The sequence below is a fragment of the Anolis sagrei genome, chromosome 2, assembly GCF_037176765.1.
Source record: "Anolis sagrei isolate rAnoSag1 chromosome 2, rAnoSag1.mat, whole genome shotgun sequence".
NCBI classification, from domain to species: domain Eukaryota; kingdom Metazoa; phylum Chordata; class Lepidosauria; order Squamata; family Dactyloidae; genus Anolis; species Anolis sagrei.
The window spans coordinates 118,048,243-118,070,176 of NC_090022.1; the positions used below are offsets into that span (position 1 = coordinate 118,048,243).

At 39.0% G+C, this 21,934-nt stretch overlaps 1 protein-coding gene across 4 annotated transcripts in view; it reads right to left on the reverse strand.

The window, feature by feature from the left end:
* The window catches only part of RECQL5 (RecQ like helicase 5), a 70,674-nt gene that overhangs the window by 2,861 nt on the left and 45,879 nt on the right, over nt 1–21,934 (reverse strand). For 2 of the 4 annotated variants that reach the window (XM_060764674.2, XM_060764676.2), the window contains exons 10-19: nt 18,812–18,908; nt 17,472–17,508; nt 16,049–16,107; nt 14,190–14,263; nt 12,581–12,680; nt 6,302–6,442; nt 5,466–6,088; nt 4,769–4,847; nt 2,148–2,399; nt 125–197 (exon numbers count right to left, since the gene is read on the reverse strand). In XM_060764674.2, the coding sequence (XP_060620657.2) occupies nt 125–197; nt 2,148–2,399; nt 4,769–4,847; nt 5,466–6,088; nt 6,302–6,442; nt 12,581–12,680; nt 14,190–14,263; nt 16,049–16,107; nt 17,472–17,508; nt 18,812–18,908 (1,535 nt within the window). Of the gene's footprint in view, nt 1–124; nt 198–2,147; nt 2,400–4,768; nt 4,848–5,465; nt 6,089–6,301; nt 6,443–12,580; nt 12,681–14,189; nt 14,264–16,048; nt 16,108–17,471; nt 17,509–18,811; nt 18,909–21,934 lie in introns of those variants that run through there. The other 2 variants (XM_060764675.2, XM_060764678.2) reach the window with 2 other exon arrangements.

Consider the following 21,934-nt stretch of genomic DNA (forward strand, 5'->3'; position numbering starts at 1 on the left):
GCTGACTTTTAAGTTTTCGTCAATAACAAGGACAGACAGTACATGCAAAAGAATCGGCTTCAGGAGTTGGAGGCCCAAATATCTGGAGGGCCACAAGCTTGACACCTCTGCCCTTAGTACTCACCGATCTTACGCAGAGGATTCTTGTCTGCAGCCAACAAGTGAGAGAGATGCCGGGCAAAGCCCTTAAACAGGTCCTGTCAATTAGGAACCAAAACGGTAAAAAATAGAGATGAAAATAACCTGCAATTGCTGAGTTTTTATGCAGTATGCAATCAAACATGTTCACCAAGGAATTCTGGTATTGGCACAATGGTATCGTATTCCTACACATCATGTGAGGTACTACACAAATAAAAAGTTCTCCTCACCTAATGTATGAACTCCTTAAAATAATTTGAAAGTTCAATCTCATATGAAATGGCAGAAGCTCCCGAGAATGCAAACTTGAGCTTTACTAATATTGCACAGGAGCCAGTAAATTTCAAAATGCAAATGAACCCAAAAATGTGCTGGTCTTTGCTCCAATAGTGAACTATAATGATCTCATATAGCTACGTTCTTGTAAGCCAAATCAAAGAGGTCTTTCTGGAAAATCAGACAGTCCTCTCTAACTGCCAGAAGAGTGATTTGGGGATCCAACTACTTGTTTAAAAGGCGAATAATGAGGCATCAGAACAACTGGAATGACATTACTCCACATCAAATAAGTTCAGAACAGATCAAACAGAAATTCAGGTGAGAGTCAAAATATCTAGAAATACTTCATATCATAAATTTGTGAAAAGCCTCTGAAAATAACATCAATAGTGAGGCAGGGTTTAAAGTATTGCGTATTATATCTTATTATAAATCACGCCGCTGCCACCACTTTAAAGGATTGGGGAAAGAAGAAGAGACCTTTTACACTGTCAGGGGGGAAAATATATCACATCCCACCTGCTGACACCAGTATAAAGGATTTCTTACATGGAAGTATTATGTGTATATGATGTAATGTGTGTGCCCTGGTAGAAATGAACACCGCTTCAATCTTCTCCTGGTATATTTGCTGCTGCCACCTAACACCTTAGGATATTAATGATGATTCTCTGAGGTAAACTATTCCCTGCCAACCCAATACAGCTCTCCCTTAGCTCCCAAAAATGACTGTGATGTTAATATGTTAAAGAAACTACAATTATCCCCACAGGAATGAATTACAATTGAGGCTTCTTTAAAAGTTGAAATAGAGAAAAGATTTATTGATAAGATCAAACAAACAACTGACTTCTTTGATGAGGCACAAAAGCTTGAATGGTTACTAAAGTACAATAATCCTGATGGTTTCTTTAAACAGGTTACTTGACTTAACTACTACCAAAACTCCTCATTCTACAATAACACAGAAGCAGTGAGTTCCCCAGACTAACCTACTCAGGCTGTCTTCAGAGCAATTAGCCCACTCTAATCAGAGTTCTCTATAGCTAATCTACTCTACCCAGAGAGCAAACCACTTGTGTAAACACCCACAAGCAATCAGGCAACTACTTGACCAGACTGGCCAATAATGCAGCCTTGCCTGCCACAAACGCTCTCTGTCAGAAAATCCTAAGCTCAAAAATACCTCTCCTCTCTTCTGTTCCCAAAACTCATCTCCCTTCTTCAATTCCCAAATTCAATCTCCCTGCTCTCTTAGAAGCTGACACTCTTCCCTCCCAGGACTTGGCTCCTCCCATCTGTCCTAACCAATCCTAGGAGATCTCCAACTCCTCCCCTCTTCTCACTTTACCCTCACAAGATGTCTGCTTCCCTGGCTTACACTCCCAAAATGGAGGCCTGCCTCATTGATATCCCAGGCTTCTCCTTCGGCCTACTAGGTAAGAATCATTACACAGGGACATGATGAAAGTCCCAAAAATACAGAACTGCTGCCAGATGTACATATTTCTTCAGCTGGATACAGTATGATGCACACTCAATGAATGAAGCAATGGAGAAGAAGAATATATTTCTTTGTAGTCATAGTCCTAACCTCACTAGGGACTCAAGACATTGGCTCAATACTGTTGAAACTATCTAATCTAAAGAGCAACATAGAAAGCAAAAACTAATTTTAAATTTCTATTCAAATGGGGTGAAAACACATTATGTGGCTCATAACTCACCTTGGAAGCAAACCTGCCATCTTTGTAGAAAGGGGTCAGGTATTTCACAACAATATCTGCTGTTTCTTTAAGCGATAATATCTTTGTAGGTGGTTGGATTATTTTGGTGGTTCCTTCTTTATCAACTTGTGCTAAGTTTGGATCAAAAGTGACTTTCTTTTTCACCAGTCCTCCAGCTTTTCCCTCTAATTGCAATAATATGGATGGTGTAGTTGTCGTCCTGAGCCTCTTTTCAGCAGGGCTCTCCAAATCCTTGAGAGAGGGACAGAGAGACATGAAAGAAACATCGTGTGGCTAAAAGCTAGGTCAACTTTCTAAATAAACACTGTATGCCCCCAAAACACCCAACCTATCTGTTTTCAAAAGCACTCAGGCCTGATTAATACCATAATGGAATGCTACCAGGATATACACCAGGATAGGGGTTAGGAAAGAATCAAGCCTGAAATCCTGATGAGTTGCTGTTTCCAGAGTTGACAATACTGAGCCAAGGTTTGACTCAGTGGAAGGCAACTTCCTACATTTCCATGTCATAGGGGAACATGTATGCCAGTGCAAGGTTTTGCATGATGCAGATTCCCAGTTTGTTCATGCTTTCCTAATACAAGAACAACTTCCCTAAACCTCTAAAAGATGAAAGTACAAAGGAACCAAGCCAGAGATTTGACTCAAGAATCCCTAGTTAAAATGTATGCGCAGAGACTCAATCATATGTGCATAAGCATTTTGTATAACTGTGAGTGGGCATGTAGTCCTGATCAGAGGAGAGGGCCAGAGGGAAAGGCTCTTGCAGTTTTCAAAGAAGACACACTTACCTCAATATAGCCTTAATGAGGACTGATCATAGCAGATGTAATTATCTGCATATCAGCTTTTTCACCTACCTATAAGAGAAATCTCCTGAAACATATATAGGAATAGTTCTCGGTACACTGAATAAAATGGCTTGGGATTTTTTTAAAACAGTGCCCTGATTAATTTATTCCGGAGCTACACATTGATATCTGCTTAATAACCAAAAAGACAAGACAAAACACACATACACACGTGTGCGCATGCACGACCTCTTTCACAAACACAGATTTTTATAAAAAAGTAATAAATGTGAGAGTGGAATGCAAATTAATTCAGGAAGAAAGCAACCTAATAGCTTTGGGCCCAAACTATACACTAAGGAACAAAAAAAAAGGCTCTTAGGGAGTGCCTGCTCTGTATCTATTCAAAACATATCAAGTGTGTCTTGAGATAACCCATCATCTCTTCCTCATCAGGATAAAGGGAAAGGCATCCTTAAGAAACTTCACTATGATGCCAATGATTAGTAGCATCTGACTCACCTTAAGCCACAGCTATTAAAATTCCCAACTGCTGCGGCAGCTAATACAGAATTCATCAGTTATTGAAATCATGTGTCCCCTAAAGAAAACCATTGGCCCAAAATCATTTAAAACTTACCTCAGCTCAGAATTCGTCATCAGTATACTGGATTTAAATTGTCCTGGCAGAACTTATTGGTTTTTCCTAGAATTCAGTCACTCAATGTAACAGTTTTACTTTCTCATCAACATATGTTGTGTGATTTTTGTTTTTTTGTTTTTTAAATTATCTTTATTAAATTTTCCATAATACATCTTAATAAAACGCATTCTATAAAAATGGAAGCAGAAAGAAGATAGCAAAACTGAGAAAGAGAAATGGGGGCAGTAGGAAAGGGGACTAAAGGTAGGGAAAGGGGGGAAGGGAAGTGGGCAGGACAGATGTGCAAAGAAAAGAAAGAATGGTTTATGTTAAAAAAAAAGGTTGCGAAACAAAGATAAAGAGTTTCATTTTCTTTTGGTCTGACTTCCCGGTGTCTTCAACGAGGTTTTCCTTTTCCTCTTCTGTAGGTTTCCCCTATTTGTTCTCCTTCTTCTCTAGTCCATTATTTGCTTGCTGGGGTAAAATTGATTTTATCCTTACATTTCCCTTTCCCAGTCACTTCATCTTATTTAAAATAGTCATTTACCAATGTCCAATCTGTTTCTTTCTCTGTAATTCCTTTGTACTTCTGTAGTTACTACTATATGTAGTGTGATTTTTGGAGTGGGGCAGGGTATAATATAAATTCCACCTTACAGGTATTAATCAGGTATCTGTCTAATGGCTTCTTTCACTACCTACCAAGAAGTGTCTACATTTTTACCACATATTAATACTTATACTGAAATCTGCTCCAGTTTTTTTTTGCCAGAGACAAAGGACAGACTTCTGGAGGATTTCCATCAGGCAGTCATCATAAAATAACACTGATTTGGGAAAGAAATCGTTCAACAAATATAGATGAATCTCAAAGAAGGTCCTATTACAAAAGGCAGCACAATAGAGAAAGACAGTGCTGTTGTCATCAATGTATTTGCTACTCCAAACATCTCAGTTCATTACACAAATTCCAATGGCAACATCTTAGCCTTATTTTAGCAGTTGCAACAGAAGCTTTCCTACATTCAGTAAAAGCTCTGAAAAATGAATAAGCAGCAAAAGCTCAAAACAAAAACAAAAACTGTGATTTTCTTTCTGTCCTAGAAATGTTTGCCTGTGTGAGAGAACAAAAACGCCAAAGTGATTTTAATACAGTATCTCACCTCAGTTGATCCTGGTCTCTTCCCACTATGATTTTCATTACTGTTGGCTATTTCCTTTTCTGTCAAATGTCTAGCACTGCTAGGGAGATAATCAGATAGGTTTGAATGCACAATGATTCTTCAGAACAGTAATGGCAAGGCAATGGTTTGTTGCCCTGGAGACTAGGACACAGAACAATGGCTTCAAACTACAGGAAAGGAGATTCCACCTGAACATTACAAAAAACTTCCTCATTGTAAGGAGAGCTGTTCAGCAGTGGAACTCTCTGCCCCGGAGTGTGGGGGAGGCTCCTTTTTTGGATGCTTTTAAACAGAGGCTGGATGGCCATCTATTGGGGGTGCTTTGAAGGCAATTTTCCTGCTTCTTGGCAAAGGGCTGGACTGGATGGCCCATGAGGTCTCTATTATTCTATGCACAATCAATTTTTAAAGGATAAATATTAAGATATACAATCAACTTAAAGGCATACATATTTAAACCAAATCAGATTTTTAAAACTCTTAATTTAATTACTGCTGTTTTGAAAGTTTACCCAGCTGTTGATTTTCTGATGGCAGCTCATACCACATTTTGGGAGCAGCTGATGAAAAAAATTATCTGGTTATCAGTTGCTAGTCTGGTCCTCACTCAAAGAAATAAATACTCCCCAAAAGGCCCGAGCATATAGTGTGGATTACATGGCTTGAGTTTACTCACCTTGATTTTTCAAGGGTTGATCCGAAACATAAGGATTCTGCTCCTGAGCTGTGACTTCTCAGACTCGGGACTTCTGTTTTCTTAGAACTGTCTTTTTCCAACTGGGATGTGTCTATTTCTTCTTTGGGAACAATTTCAGCTTCCTGTGACAATGATTTCTCCTTGCAGACTCTTTGAGAAGGCAACTGAGGTAGTTCCTTGAGATAACTGTTTGGCTCTTTTGTCAAATCAAAGGATTTGGATCCGTCTTTAGGGACTGAAAAGAATTTGGCAATGTTTTGCGACTCTTTCCTTGCTGCTTCTGCTAACAGTTTCTTCTTCTTAGTGGGCTTGTCCTTTTTAGTGGGACTAATTCCTAAAGAAATAATAGCATTGGAGGGGCTGTGCTTTCCCTTCTCAGAGACTTCATCAACATTTTCGCTGGTCACTTTTAGCTTGTTCTCAAGAACATTATCAATTTTTACAGGCTCAGGATCACAGTGAGAGTTCTCCATCCAGTTTGGGCTTGCCTCTTCTTTCACAGGGTTAACATCGTCTTCTTCTTTAGCTGCTAGAACCTCTGAAGCAGACTGGAACACTCCCGACGTCATTCTGATTCCAATCCCTACCCTCTTGGGTTTAAACTATATGAGAGAGAGATGAGAAACCAGTTGACTAAAGCTTCATTTGTTGCCGACCAGTCTTACCTCTTGGATACATGAAATCAAAATTTAAATAGAAAATCGCAAATTATGTTTGGAAAGAATTAAAGCATTAATACAGGGAAAGGCAATCTAAGAGATAATTACAGAAATTGGACATTACAGGCAAGATCAACAATAAATAGCTCTACTTACCGTATTCACTTTGGATGCTTGAAAATATTCATCCTCCGTTGTTACAGTAGGTTCAGTCTTCACCTTGGGAGTGCCATTGACTCTTGTGACAAGAATGGAAAAAAGTTCTCCATCTTTGGAAGCTTTGTTGATTTCTGATACCTTTGTGCAGAAAAGATTTTTAAAAGTCCTGAGGTTTTACCATCACTTACAGAACATTTAACTCAAAAACAGACACTCTGTGCAAGGAAATGTTCACAAATCATTTTTGTCCAAATTAAACACTGAAAAATCTCCTCTGGTCATGTCCAGTGAGTAAGACACTAGAAGAAGAGCCACCAAAGCCAATCTGCAGTAGAAAGTGGCAGTCCTTCAGGTAAGCAGAGCCTGAGAGACTTCCATCAATCTGTGTATTTTGATATTTTACCGACTGTATGTGTTTTTATGGTTGTAAACCGGGCTGAGTCCCTCTTATGAGATGAGAAGCTCGGTATATAAAACTTTGAAATAAATAAATAAATAAATAAAGTGGCAGACCTTCAGGTAAGCAGAGCCTGAGAGACTTCCATCAATCTGTACTGAAGAGAGGCTTTGGCCAAAAGAGAGATATTCAGGTAAACTAACTGTAATGTAAAACACAACGAACAAATCACTCACACACACACACACACACACACACACACACACACACACACACACACATATATATATATATATATATATATATATATATATATATATATAAACCGGGGCAATGAGGAGACTAAAGTGGTGGTGTGTGTAGCTGAGGCTTGACTTTTAAAATGTTTTTACTTGAGGCACTTTTTTTAAAAGGAGTAACTTATGACCCCAACCAGAATCCTTTCTTCCAATATCTTCAGCTGCATTCTTCTGAGGTAAATCTTCTTCTCAATAAATGGACATGAGTCTTAATTATAATGAACTGATCAAGGAAATATTTATTTAAGGATTCACAGGTGTACAACGTTTGATGGTTATTCTCTATTCCTTTATATGTTGTTACAGTTGACTTTAGTTAAACAGTTTCCAATATAACTCTCAGTATGGCTTTTACTTCCACCAGAAGAAACTCACTATTTAAAATGCCTGCTCCTGCCAAGTGGCAGTTAGCTCCGCCCCTTTGGCTTCTCTAACTTGGATACATTCTAACAGTCGGTTTCATCACTATGGCAATGCCTCAGCTCAGGCGACACATAAGCTAGCCTGCACTTATCATATCCCAACATCAATAAACATATTATAACACACATTATAATTAGCTATTTCATTACATTACGCTCCTACCCCTAAATTATTGCTGAAGATGAGAATAAACCTCATTGAAACCAATATATACCTATATCACATATATAAACATGCATATATTTTAACATTTCATATTTACTGGTTTAATATAAACCATACATAATGTTACAATTCAAAGATAAACACACATTATAAACAATGCATTCTTACCCCCACCATATTTATTTATTTATTTATCGTGTCATCAGCAACCATTGTATTACAATTCTAACAGAGCAAAACAAACACAGAGATTAAAAAGAAAAAGAAAAAAAAAGGGGGGGGGGGGAACCACGCAGATTTTGCAAATTTGGTATTTGGTTAAATGTCCTTTGACCAGTATCTGGCCACTTGGAGTGCCTCTGGGGTTGCCACAAGAGGACCCCACCATACCTCCCTTGGATGTTCACCTCTCTCACCTATCCTTCAGTTGTCTCCTCCCAGCATTCTGCTACTATGTTATCTTTATCTTTTATACAGATGACATCAATTTTTTCTCCTCCTATACTTACAACTCCTTAGATCTGTTCTACCAGGTATATTCCTTTTAAAGCAACCTGGTATTGCATTAATAAACTCACTAATTGGCCCTTCTATTTTTTAATATATACAGCAAGATACATCTGGGATTATACTTTGTTCATTCAAATACCCTTATTCCAACAATAAATATACTTGATAATCCTTTACCATCTTACTGGAAAGACTGAATCAGTTTTCATATAGTAAGGTTTCAGTCTATTAACATAGACCTCTTCACCTCTTCTATTTCTACCCTCCTTGGACACAATATAATTCACATCAGACAACTTTTTTACAACCACATAGGGTCCTTCCCAAACCATTCCCATCTTGTCGGATCTCGGCTTCAACAGCAAAACCTTGTCCCTCTCTTTGAGGACTCTGTATCTGACTTTAGCATTTCGACTTTCCTCCAGCTTCTGCTGTGGTGGTTTAAGTCTCTAGGAAACAGTATCCTGAGCAATGTCCGTATATCTTCTTGGTCTTTCAATATAATCTGCAACGTCTCTTTCGTTGATCTCTTCTCTACCCTCCGAAATAGTCTCTAGTATGTCCATTAGTTCTTTCACTTTCTTCTCAAATAAAAGTTTAAAAGGACTGTATTCAACAGCTTTTCATTTCATCTTGCTTTGGCCTTCTTTATCACCGACAGGCTTTGTAAAAAAGTTGTCTGATGTGAATTATATTGTGACCAAGGAGGGTAGAAATAGAAGAGGTGAAGAGGTCTATGTTAATAGACTGAAACCTTACTATATGAAAATGCTTTCCTCTCTGTATCTCCTATTACAGGTTTTGGGTTTTGTCATTTTCTCTACTGCTGTTTCTCTATTTTCTGTCTCTATCAGTCCCCAAAAGTCTCTTAAAGGAGTATCATCTCCTTGCTCTCTGGCAAAGGCAACTACATTTGAGTCAGTAAGTTGCAGTGTTATAGAATTACTATTTTCTTCTACTGCACATCCAGGCATCCTATATCTGGGCTACTGCTGTTCCTCCCCGGCTCCTGACTCTCAGTAACAGCATTCACCTTTTCACTTTCTTCTGCCAAATCATTGCCAATTATTACTGGATCTCCCAGAAATTCAACTACTCCCATTTGCCACATTCCTTTATATTCTTTATACTGTACTGGAATCTCAGCTATGGGCATCTCAAACGCAGGCCCATATATTCCTTTCAGTAAGTATCTCCCGTTGGGAACTATCTGATCTGATGCCACTATTTTTCTTTGTATCAGTGTTACTTCTGCTCCAGTATCTCTTAAACCTACAACTCTGTTACTATTCACAGTTATCTGTTCTCTATAATCTTGGTCTCTTTTATCTTCCATACTCTAATATTCTAACTGGCTCCTCTTGCTCCTTTACTTCATCACCTTTCCTTTCCACTGCCTCTCTTGAATCTCCCACCTTTTGTGTGACCATGACATTTTTCAGAGGGAAATTCATCCTTTTCTCAGGGCTCAACTTGAGGCATTTAGATTTAATATGCCCAGGCGCTTGGCAATGGAAACAAGTGATTATTTCAGAGTTGAACCCCGGCATCTCTTTTCTATAGTAGTTACTATTCGTCCGATAAGCCAGTGCTGCTATGTCTCTCCTGTTACTGTTGCTATTCCTTACATAAATTAAAGATGGCGCCTCCCCTCTTGCAGCATTCTTGTTCCCAAAGTTTCCAGCGAATGCTTTTTATATGGCACATCCATGTTCCTCATCTCATAGTCTGCTTCCAGTTCATCCAGGACTGAAGCTACCTGAGCCACATTATCCATCTTTTTGCCTTTAACATACCAACACATTTACACTGGCACCAATTCATAAAATTGCTGCAAACAAACAAGGTGTTTCAAGTCCTCAAATGTGCTTACTTTACTGCCCTCCAACCACCTATCAAAGGCCTTATCCAGACAACAACCCATCTGGGAGTAGGTTTCATTGGGCTTTCTTCTTACTTCCCTAAAGTCTTTTCGGCTTTGTTCAGCAGTTAGGCCGAATCTTAATTTTACTCTTTCTTTAAATAGATCATAATTGGAACTCTCCTCGTTCCTTAAATCAGCATATATCTTGCTTAACTCACCACAAATAAGTGACCTCAAATGTGCCATTTTCCTTGTTTCTGGCACCTCAAAATCCTGACATGTTCTTCCAAAATTGGCCAGAAATGCCTCAACATTATCTTCCTTTTGATATCAGGGAAATTGTTTCAGATCTGAAGCTGTAAGTTCAGTTGAGAAGAAAGGACTGTGTCTTGTTGCTCTCTGATTTCCTCATCCCCAGTTCTAACATGTGTTCCTCATGCCTCATTCTTTCTAGTGCAATCTCTCTATCCTTCTCTCTTTGTTCTCTTTCCATGTCAATTTTTCTCATTTCAAGCTGTAACTTTAACCTTTCCATTTCCAGAGAGGTAGTCACTTGCTCCTGACTCTCTTCTGGTTATTCAATAGTACCCTCTGCCTTCACCAAAGACTGATCAAAAGAAACTCACTATTTAAAATGCCTGCTCCTGCCAAGTGGCAGTTAGCTCCGCCCCTTTAGCTTCTCTAACTTGGATACATTCTAGCAGTCTGTTCCATCGCTATGGCAATGCCTCAGCTCAGGCAACACGTAAGCTGGCCTGCACTTATCATATCCCAACATCAATAAACACATTTAAAACATGCATTATAATTAGCTATTTCGTTACTTCGTGGCTTGCTTGAGTCCCCAGCTTGATTTTAGGCCTGGAGGCCCTTCTCTTTGGCTTTATTTTTTCTTTTTGGCTTGGCAAAAGAAACCCTTTGGCGAGATTTGCTTGCTAGTTCTTCTTTTACCACTTTAAGTGGGCATTTTTTACTACTGTGCCATCGTGCCTGGGGCTATAGAGAAAGAGGCATGGACGTGACATCTTTCCCCAGGGGATTGCTTCTTGCCCTCCTTTAGGGAAACTGGAACTCCCAAGGACCAGAACACAACAAGTAACTCGAAATGGTGTTTATTGTTGGCAATGAGTTCACTTTCTTAGGCACAAACGTGATGTTTCAACAGGGAAAAATACTTCATAAACTCTAAAGTCCAGGGTCCTAGGAGTTATAAGCTGAGAAGCTTTTCCTGTTCCCTCTCTCTCTATGGTTGTGAATGCCAGAGCAAACCACAACCCCAGTTCAGTGGCCCAAGTTGAAGGACAAGACCTTCATATGGTGCCAAAGAACCGGAAAGAAGGCGCCTGAGATCTTCACAATTCCATTCAGGGTGGTCTGAACATAAAGAATAAGACTCAGGGGTAAAAACCTAAGAGTTGGTAGTAAAAAATGCCTTGACCAGGGGCTTTGGGCCAAGCTTTGAACACGTCCATCCAATGAGTCTTTTTCTGAGGTAAAAAAGGTGAGAGAGATACCTTTCCTTTCTCCCTTGGAAGGGGAGGAGCCTAAACAAAAGAACTGGGGAAACAAGCCAATTGGTGCACAACAACAATAAATTGACAGCTATAATAACCAATGAAATTTAACTCTACATATACAAGGTAGACAGGAATAAAATGGCAGTTTAAATCCTGCAACTAACAGTTCTAAATATATGTGGCGCCACACGTGCCGTCACACTAACCATAAAATAATGTACATATTTGGTTGGTGGCTTTCTCAATAACATCTGAAAGTTAAGTGGCCCAACAATTGACTCTGAAAGGTAAAAGTGCAATTAATCCTGCATCAGATGACTCTATAATTACTTACACCTAGATAGACCACTGAAACCCCACTTCCCCACTGCTGCTGTTGGACACAGAATTTGGGGGGGGGGGGGGAGGATGAGAGAGATCCATGACTCCAGCCAAGTCTCTGTAATCAATGCTAAGTTGCTACATTCATCCATAATCAATCCCAAATAGCAGATGTTTTACCATATTAGAAAATCTCCATCAAAGAAACACAGATGTTACCAGAGTTGGCTGGAAGCGTGTTTAAGTCTTGTAAAAAGTCCATCTCAGTCTTAATTTATTCTTCTGGAAGGTTCTGACAATGATTAGCGTGGTTCGGAATCACCATGTTACAGCCTTTAAGCCTTTGAAGAAGTCATAATTCCTTCCATTATCTCAGCTGTAACACTTTAGGGAATGTGACTTAAATTCATGAATTAGAGCCACTGATATGCTCACTTAAACATATGAGCAATACCAGTGGATAATTCTTAATGACTTCAGAAAAGAAAAATAAACACATTTCATGTGACAACTTTATTTTAAAACTACTTGAAGTGTCCTAGATGTATGCATCTGATCCTTACTTGAATCCTAAACTGTAGAAATTAAGGATGTGTATAAACGGATATTCTAAGAAAAATGGCAGTGGAATAGAAGATAGTAAACAATGCTTCTCCTTCAGACACACACAGAAAATGTTTTCTACTAACTTTTTCATGGGGTCCGATGTTTTAAATGGTCAATAAAGCAGGAGAAAAAACAAGTCCATTTTGTATCCTTGGATCATCAACTGTAACATACCTTCTTTAGAACAGTTGCTTTGTACAGGTTGGCCATTTTGCTTGACTGGAAAGCCTCATACTCCATTTCCACAGCCCATGATAGGGGATCCGAGGTAGAACTAAGAAGAGAGGGAGGGAATTTGTTTGCTATCTTCGAAAAAATATGCTTAAAAATGCAAGTGACTCTTTGTGTGAGTCTTCCTGTGGCTGTGATACACATGTTCATCCTACAATGATAGGATGAAAAATCCTCACCCCCCCCCCCCCCCCCCATGTACATGGATCATGGACAACTTATGTGGACTTCAAAGAAACTGCAAACCAACTAAGAAATATGGCATTATAAATAAAATATGGCATTAGAAATAAAAGACTAGAAAATGTGAAACTGAGAGGAGCTAAATCTATTATCCATTCCTAACGGAAAAATGCAAATAGTTTGAAAAACTCACTGGATGTACTTTTCCAATTGTGAGAAAAAACTATGCCTTTAAAAGCTGAAATCAAGACTCATGTAGAAGCATGGCAAAATTAGCATTTATTCATTGCAACTGTGGCTAAGATTTTTCCTTTGGAAAGTTTTTAGTCTATTGCCCAGTATTTCTACAGCACTGGTAATTGAAATACCAAAGCCTCTTCTCTGGTAACCACATACAATATTTATGCAGTACACTGCTACTCTCTAGTGGGGAGGAAAGAGAACTGCAACCTTTGGGGGGGGGGGGAGAGAAGGGATTTAGCTGTAGGGTTGTCCACTTTTAAAATCTAAACATTTTTATAAAACATGTTTTATCACCACATGCAAAAATGACTCCACAAACATATGTTTAGGTTTTGATGGAAGCCAATATTGCTGCTCCAAAAGGACAAAGATTTTGGGTCTTAACTTAACTTGAAGCATGATATTTGGTTTTTAACTTGAAGTGCACAGTTTGTGAGTCTTTATTTCTAGGCCTCATAGCATGCATTTTTTCCTCAGCCGGCAGCAATGGTACGTATATTATTTATAGCCTGACATGCATAGAGATTTTCCCAGGACAGCTTTAAATAGAAATATAATTATGCAATAAAAATAGTAAGAGTGGCACAACAAAAATCGCAAAATAAGAAAACACCAGACAATTTTTTTCTTTTAAAATAATAAAATTTGAAATTGGGGTATTGAAGCAATGAGATGTGCTGTTGACATCAGATTTAAATACGGATAGGAGGGTGCCAGTGCATGTAAGACTTCTGTTACCCCATATCCTTCCATCATCACATGTGCATATAAAGAACCCAAAGGGCCATTGCAAAACATAGAACACTGGTTCTCAACCTGTGTGTCCCAGATGTTTTGGCTTACAAGTGCCAGAAATCCCAGCCAGTTTACCAGATTTAGTATTTCTGGGAGTTGAAGGTGAAAACATCTGGAACCCACAGGTTGAGAACCACTGACATAGAAGCTTGCATATATACTTTGAATGACAAACACACAAGGACCTCTATGAGAGATACAGGAAATCAGTATGAGCATCCCACATGCCCTAAGTAAGTGATCTGTTCTTGTTCTATATATGTGTCTGACACATACCAATAGTAGGGACAAGGAGAAGAAACCCGTGAAACCCATGGTTATAGCTCCCTACCCATCTCTTGATCCTGCTGCTTGTTGGTTGTTGCTCAGTGCTTCTTCCAGCATCTTCAGGCAGTGTTCTCTAGCCTAAAATTGAGAGAGAACACTATTATGGAAGAAAGAAACAAAGTGAAGCATTATCTTTAAACCTGTGCTTTTAGGTAAAGTACATCTAGTGTCTATTTTTTTATCTATTTTTATCTTTTTTTTAAAAAAAGATAACCTATTCCAATAACCCTCAATCTAAATGTTTATTTTAATATACAAGCAGTCCTTAAGTTGCAAACAAGATAGGTTTTGTAGGTTTGTTCTTAAGATCGAATTTGTATGTAAGTTGGAACAGCTCCATTTTATAAGTGTAACTCCAGCCAAATACATATATATTTAGCTTTGGATAGCACAGGAAAGGGTTAACACCTCTGTTGTGTTTGTTTTGCTATCTGTGCAAAACATCTGTTCAGAATGTGCATCTGTGCAAAGCTGTGCAAAGCTTTCTGTCCCTGTGGGATTTGGAAAAATTTGGCTTATTGTGGAAGCAACGATTGGTGAAAAAGTTTCAGTTGAGAGACGTTTTCTCCATGATAATTCTTTCAGGAGTGAATTTCCCTTCCAAGTGGGTGAATTCTTTCACTTCCTGTTGTCTCCCCCCCACCCCCCAGATCTTAACTGTGAATTGTTTGTAACTTAGGATTGCATGTATCGTGAATCAAATCTAGTTAGTCTCCCATCAAAAGATGCAGTTCTTGGACTAATATGAACAAGTAACATTTAGGAGGAATTGTAACAGCACAATTCGAAGTGCTGGTTATGACCTTTAAAGCCCTAGACGGCTATTGGGCCGACCACATCCCCTTGTATGAACTTGCCCATGCCCTGGCATCTTCAGGAGAGGCCCTTCTCTTGATCCCACCTCCATCTCAAGCCCAGGAATGAGAGAGCAGGCCTTCCTTCTTGGTGGCTACCCTTTGACTCTGGAACTCCTTCCCAAGGAAGCTAGAATGGTCCCCTCTCTGCTTTCCTTCTGGCAGCAGGCTAAAACCTTTTCATTCAGGTAGGCTTTTAAAGGTGGTGTTTAAGATCAATTCAGAGGGTGCTATAGTTTTTAACTGTGAATTTGTTTTAATGGTTTTTAACTGTGAATTTTTAAATACTGTTTATATTTAACCCTGCTTAAATGTTTGTATATTCATATATTTTAAATGGCTTTGCTGATGTGTTTTTATGTTAAGCCGTTTTGAGTCCCCTTCAGGGAGATAAAGCAGGACACAATTAAATAAATAAAGACAATCAGCTCCTGTACAACTTTCTGATGCCACAATTCAGAGCAGGAGATGTGTGGCTAATAAAATGGATTACTTAGAGATAAATTCACCTCATCTCAGAGGTAGTATTTAAATACAGAGTGAACAATGCCATACATGGGATAAAATTCTGGGCTTGATAATTTCATATTTTCTTTGGCCTTAAATTAAGGAAACACTTTAGTTTAGGAAACTCTTCGGGTTTAGGAAGAGGAAAAGTATTCATGTTAATCACAATGTTGCTATTAAGATGAATATTTGATTTTACATCAGTAACATCTAGGAAATGCTGATGAAATGCATTGATTATTCTTGTTGAACTAGGACACCTACTTTAGTAGTACACAAATAAGCAGGACAGAATGCTGCTCTAAATATTATTCTCTTACCTAAAATGTATTTTATAACAGCAATTATTTGTCCTTCTCTCAAGGCTACAAGCACATATGTTCCTCTCACTGGGTTGCTGTGAGTTTTCCGGTCTGTATGGCCATGTTCCAGTAGCATTCTCTCCTGAACCTCAAGACCTTATCAGGTGGCAACAAACTAAATTGATTTCACAGAATCTTACCTTCACTGTGATTCTAGCAATTTTCCGGCTGGCTGCATCCTTCAATGGACAATCGGCATCTGCCACAACAGACAGACACAAATTCAATTGTTGCCTCCATGTTTTTTTATACGATACCCTATTGCTCACAAAAGATAGATTTGATTCCAAGATAGGAAGTTGTATTTTGCCACTTTTACCCACACATCTTTAGTTTTATAATTCTCTCTCTTGGAGAGTCCAACAAAATTATATTATAAATCAATATTTCTCTTACATTACTTAACTATTGTTGTTCTCTTGGAAATAACAAGAAAAACAGCAATTAGCTTTCTATACATTATATTTTAAAAGGCAGGGAGTGCATTTTTTTTATACACATGCTGCTTTGTTCCAATTATGAAATGATATAGCTTTCGTATGTAGAGGGCGGATATATCTATATATCCTATAGATATATTTTTAGCAACATGATGAAGTCTTTACTATTTTCTCAAATTCAGAGTTCATCAAAATGTGAAATTCCTTTATTTTCTAACTATTTGTAATTCAGCTTTATGCTAGGTTAGCAATTCACTTCTCATGTTCCAACAGTATGTAGGCTACCCAGGAGGCCAAGCAGAAGGAAGGAATGGTTCAAGGGTGATAAATTCTGCTTCCCCACAAGCCAGAAACCTGTTCCTGAGAGCTGTGTCACATCAGTCATGGAAACAGCATTTAAAGTTTGTGATAAAATATACTGAAGAGCTGTAGATAAGCTGTTCAGTGAGGTGTCCCGTAACTGGTATGCATTACGATTATCAATAGATGTTTAAAGTAAAATCACTGGGATTGCGATAGCTTTCTGACATGGATCTTGTCCTGAAAAAACATTCACTTCGTGCTTTGGAGTTGTCAGCCGAGGCAGGCCCGTAGCCAGGATTTTGTTTCAGGGTGAGGGCTGAGTTTGGTTCGGGGGGGGGGGGGGAGGCTGAGTCTGAGTGAAAGAGGGTCTACCCTAGCAAACCTTTTGCATCGTTACCCCAATACCCTCATGCATATGGGATATATTGAGCATGGTGATCAGATCATGATATGAATAAACATAACAGTTTAAATAATGTACCAGTAAGGCCTTCTCGCGGACTACCATGAGAATTTCGGGGGGGGGGGGGGCTGAAGCCCCCCAAGCCCCCCCCCCCCCCCCCCCCCCCGGCTACATGCCTGAGCTGAGGTTAAAAACAGTTCACTTAAAGATTAATCTCATGCTATGGACTACATTAACTCTGGACTCCAAACATGGATGTCTAAGCTCTTTAGTTTACAAGAAGTACTTGTTGTTGTAAACAGTGCCAAGTAGTTTGTAACAGTTTGCTCAAGAACATAAAAAGGGTTTCCTTTTCTAAAGGGATCCTAAAAACATTATCTGAATCATTCTGATCTATAGAATAGTATAAAAATTTACCTGGAAGAACAAAGTTATCCTTTTCGGGTTCTTTTCCCTGAAAGACATAAAATTGGGGGGGGGGGGGGGGGGAGAGAGAGAGAGAGATCAGACATCTGAATTAGGAACATCATCATCAATTGTCACATTCTACATTTTTTTCAGATTCTGATACACTTGCATAAATATGAGATATCTTTGAAATGGGATCCAAGTCTAAACGCAATTTATGTTTCATGTACACCTCCCTTATATACATAGCCAGATTAAAACTGAATACAATATTTTAAATAGATTTATGCATGAAACAATTAAATAGATTTGTGCATGTGGACAACTTCAGGTTTTGGAGTATTTCAGAAATCTGCATAAGCAATTCTCAACTTGTATAATTAAAACATATAAAATGAACATTAACATGAGGTTAAACTGTTGAAAATATAAAAACCATTTAAAATTAAACTTTAAAAGCTAAAATACAACTAAAAGATGAAAAGTAGTCAAATCATATATTAACAGGATAAGAAAGAATACGAAGGATAAAATATGTTGGGCCTGATTTGGATACTCAAGACTTGTATCTAGAGGACTCCTTAAGCTTCCTATGTTTACTTAGTAAGTCTTTTTTTACTCTGCTAAATAGGGTTAGAGTACGAGTAAAATCTTTAAAAGCTCATTCAAAATATTTGCAATTACTTTGATCCTCCTAGATCTCCTTTTCTCTAGAAAAATCAGAAACATGGAAAAACTATCTACACAGATAGACGTTGGAAAGTGATGGGACAGAAAAAAATTCAAGACACACAGAAAGCATGATGAACTGGAAACAAAATTTTAGTCACCAGTTCAGAATATGCGTAGAACTAAAACTGGGACTAGAATATGCATGACACACAAAACTTGCTGCCACATCTTCAAGCACCCAGATGTAAATTTTGTAGCACTGTTGAAAGTGAGAACCAGTTCTGCCATCTTCTCATTAACAGAAACAAGTTCCAGGCTAAAGTTCAGACAGCATACATTGTGAACTCTTGAGGGATTGGAAGGTTTCTTCATGTTAGGAAGTGTATCGAGTACAGATCTGATAGCTAACATTGGTTTTACTTAGGAGGATGATAACTCTGAACCCTTCCCTTTCCCCTTCTGTATTCCTTGGAGCTGCAGGAAAATCAGCTCTGGGGATTTTCTAGGCCTCAGGGGCAGGTTTTTGGGATGTGTAGGAGGCTTCAATGGAAGGGTGATTGCTTGTTTCTGTTCTTCTGCCAACAAAAGTCAAGCATTGGATACTGATTTCCCTTAAGTGGAAATACGTCCCATTGATCTCAATAAGGCTTATTTCTAAACAGACTATATAAAATTACCTTACGCAATTGCATCTGTTTCCTGTAAAAATTATTCCATTCCTTTTTCTGATTTTCTTCATGAGCTTCAGACACACTCCCTCCATCTTCATCATATCTATGTAATAAAAGTAACCCAGAAAAAATGGGAATACATTGCTTTTAAAGGAAAGTAATGCAAAATTACAACAAATCTTGAATCCAGGAATCAGATCACAATTTCTCAGATAACTGTGAAGCCAGATTCATTCCTTACAAGGCATGACCCAATTCAGAGTTAGCCATTTCCTCAGAAGTAATAGCAACTTTTGTATTTCTTTCACCAATTCCAAATGCCTGTGCACATATTGTTGATCTGCTCATACAACCCCAGTATCTGCAAGACCAGTATCTGAATTTATCCACATCCAAAAAATATGATCTCTGTAGGCATTTTCTAAGTCATCGAGCACAATTTTATGGCATTCTTGGGCTGGAATGTGTTCATTTATAGGATTTGCTGTCATCTGTGGTTTTGCATAGTTACACAAAATCCAAATCCAGGAATGCATCCCATGGATACTGAACTGTTCTAGGCACAAAAAACAATGAATCCAGAAGATATCAGAGATACCTTGAAGGGCTAAGATGGATGGCAACTATGGAAAAATCCAGCTCTGCACACATATATTGCCCAAATTTTTGCTGAATCCCACTCACAACCAACGGGTGGCATTGGCACCTGGACTGTCATGGTTGAAGAAAAATCCAAGGCTCCAAAAATGTCAAAGGAGCGCCACTGCATACACAATAAAATATTTGGGCTATTTAGGAAAAAGATGCTCAGACGGAATACTTGCAAGGCAACGATGTAGACAAAGAGGCACTGGTGACTTCTTCCAAAAGAATGATCATAGGTAGAAAAATCTACATGTCTGTCACATGCTCCATAATTAAATTGCCATACATTATGAACTATATGTTTCTATCTTTAAACAATATACATAGAATTTCAGAAACACTTTCAGGGAAGGAGCAGGAAGAATCTCAAGCCATTTCTTTTTCATTTTATCTAGTTTCACCAGATTTCTCTCTTTCTTTTCCTTTCTGCTTAATTTAGTCTACAGTCGATACATTCATAGGTACAAGTTTGCCTATTATAGCAGAAGAACTCAAAATAGCAGAGGCTCTGTTGAATGTTAGGCTAGCCATGAGATTTGGCAAGTATACAAAATATGGCTTTTCCTGTTTAACCACCTCAGTCCCAAATGGAACTCAGACTGACGCTATCTGATAGGCTATCAAAGCAGTGTTGTTCTGCTAGCTTTTTGACTTTTAAAAACTTTTAAACATATTTTGAAGAAAGTTGCTTTGTCCATCTTTAATTTAATAATATTCTTTCTGATATGACAATATCATTTACAGAAGGTGTTGTTGGGGGACACCTGTTCAACCCCACAACCTTTGTCTTGTGGGGTTCCTCAGGGCTCAATATTGTCTCCCATGTTGTTTAACATCTACATGAAGCCGCTGGGGGAGATCATCCGGAGTTTCAGGGTACGGTGTCATCTGTACGCGGATGATGTCCAACTCTGTCACTCCTTTCCACCTGCTACTAAGGAGGCTGTCCAGGTCCTGAACTGGTGCTTGGCCGCTGTGACGGTCTGGATGAGGGCGAACAAATTGAAATTGAATCCAGACAAGACAGAGGTACTCCTGGTCAGTCGCAAGGCCGAACAGGGCATAGGGTTACAGCCTGTATTGGATGGGGCCGCACTCCCCCTGAAGACGCAGGTTCGCAGCTTGGGTGTGACCCTGGACTCATGGCTGAGCCTGGAACCCCAGGTTTCGGCAGTGACCAGGGGAGCATTTGCACAGCTAAAGCTTGTGCGCCAGCTGCGCCCGTACCTTGGGAAGTCTGACTTGGCCACGGTAGTCTATGCTCTGGTTACATCCCGTTTAGACTACTGCAACGCTCTCTACGTGGGGTTGCCTTTGAAGACAGCTCGGAAGCTCCAACTAGTCCAACGCTCGGCAGCCATGATTTTAACAGGAGCGGAGCGCAGGGAGCATACAACCCCCCTGTTGCGCCAACTCCACTGGCGTTGGCCTTTAAAACCCTAAACCGTTTCGGCCCAAGCTACCTATCCGACCGCATCTCTGCCTATGAACCCACCAGGACTTTGAGATCTTCCAGGGAGACCCTGCTCTCGATCCCGCCTGCTTCTCAAGTTCGGCTGGCGGGGACGAGAGATAGGGCCTTCTCGGTGGTGGCTCCTCGGCTGTGGAACGCCCTTCCTACGGACATTAGACTAGCACCATCTCTAATGGTATTCCGCAAAAAAGTGAATACCTGGCTGTTTGAGCAGGCGTTCGAATAATTAGTGCAATGATTGGGTAATGAACACTGGAATGGAACAATGGATGACGAATCTGGAACATGTTTTTGATGACGAGACGACAGTGAATGGGTATTGTAGTAACTGTTTATTAATTGTGTAACGTGTTAGGTTGTCAACTGTTTCTATACTGTAGTACTGAATTTTTGCTGTTCGTATTTGTTGTGAACCGCTGTGAGTCGCCTTCGGGCTGAGAACAGCGGTATATAAGTAAGGTAAATAAATAAATAAGGACTCAGTAACAATAAACCAATGGATTCATTACAATCAAAACCAGGAGCCTGATTTTTGACATTGGTCATGTATTATTCACTAACCCTTTGGTTGCTAAGGTACCAGATTATCACCAAGAAATAAACACCATCAGAAACATGTTTGCTAAATAAGGAATCTCTACCTACTTATAATAAATGGTTTCCTTAAAAAAAATTTTTTTACATAAGGAGTAAATGTACAGATGCAAACTATGCAGGTTGAGTAAAGTGAAACATTATAAAGTGTATCTAAATCACTGATACAATATAAGACTTAAAATGCATAAAGTATAATTGGCTCTTAATTTTTTTGTATTAAACATGATACGATTTTTTATATTACAGGCATTCCCCCGGTTACAGACAAAATAGGTTCTGTAGATGTGTTCTTAAGTTGAATCTTAAGTTGGAAGTATAACTCCAGGCTATCTATCTAAGTTTTTTATAGTATAGGGAAGGGTTAACACCCCTGTGACAATTGTTTTGCTGTTTGTGCCCCAGTTCAAAAGATT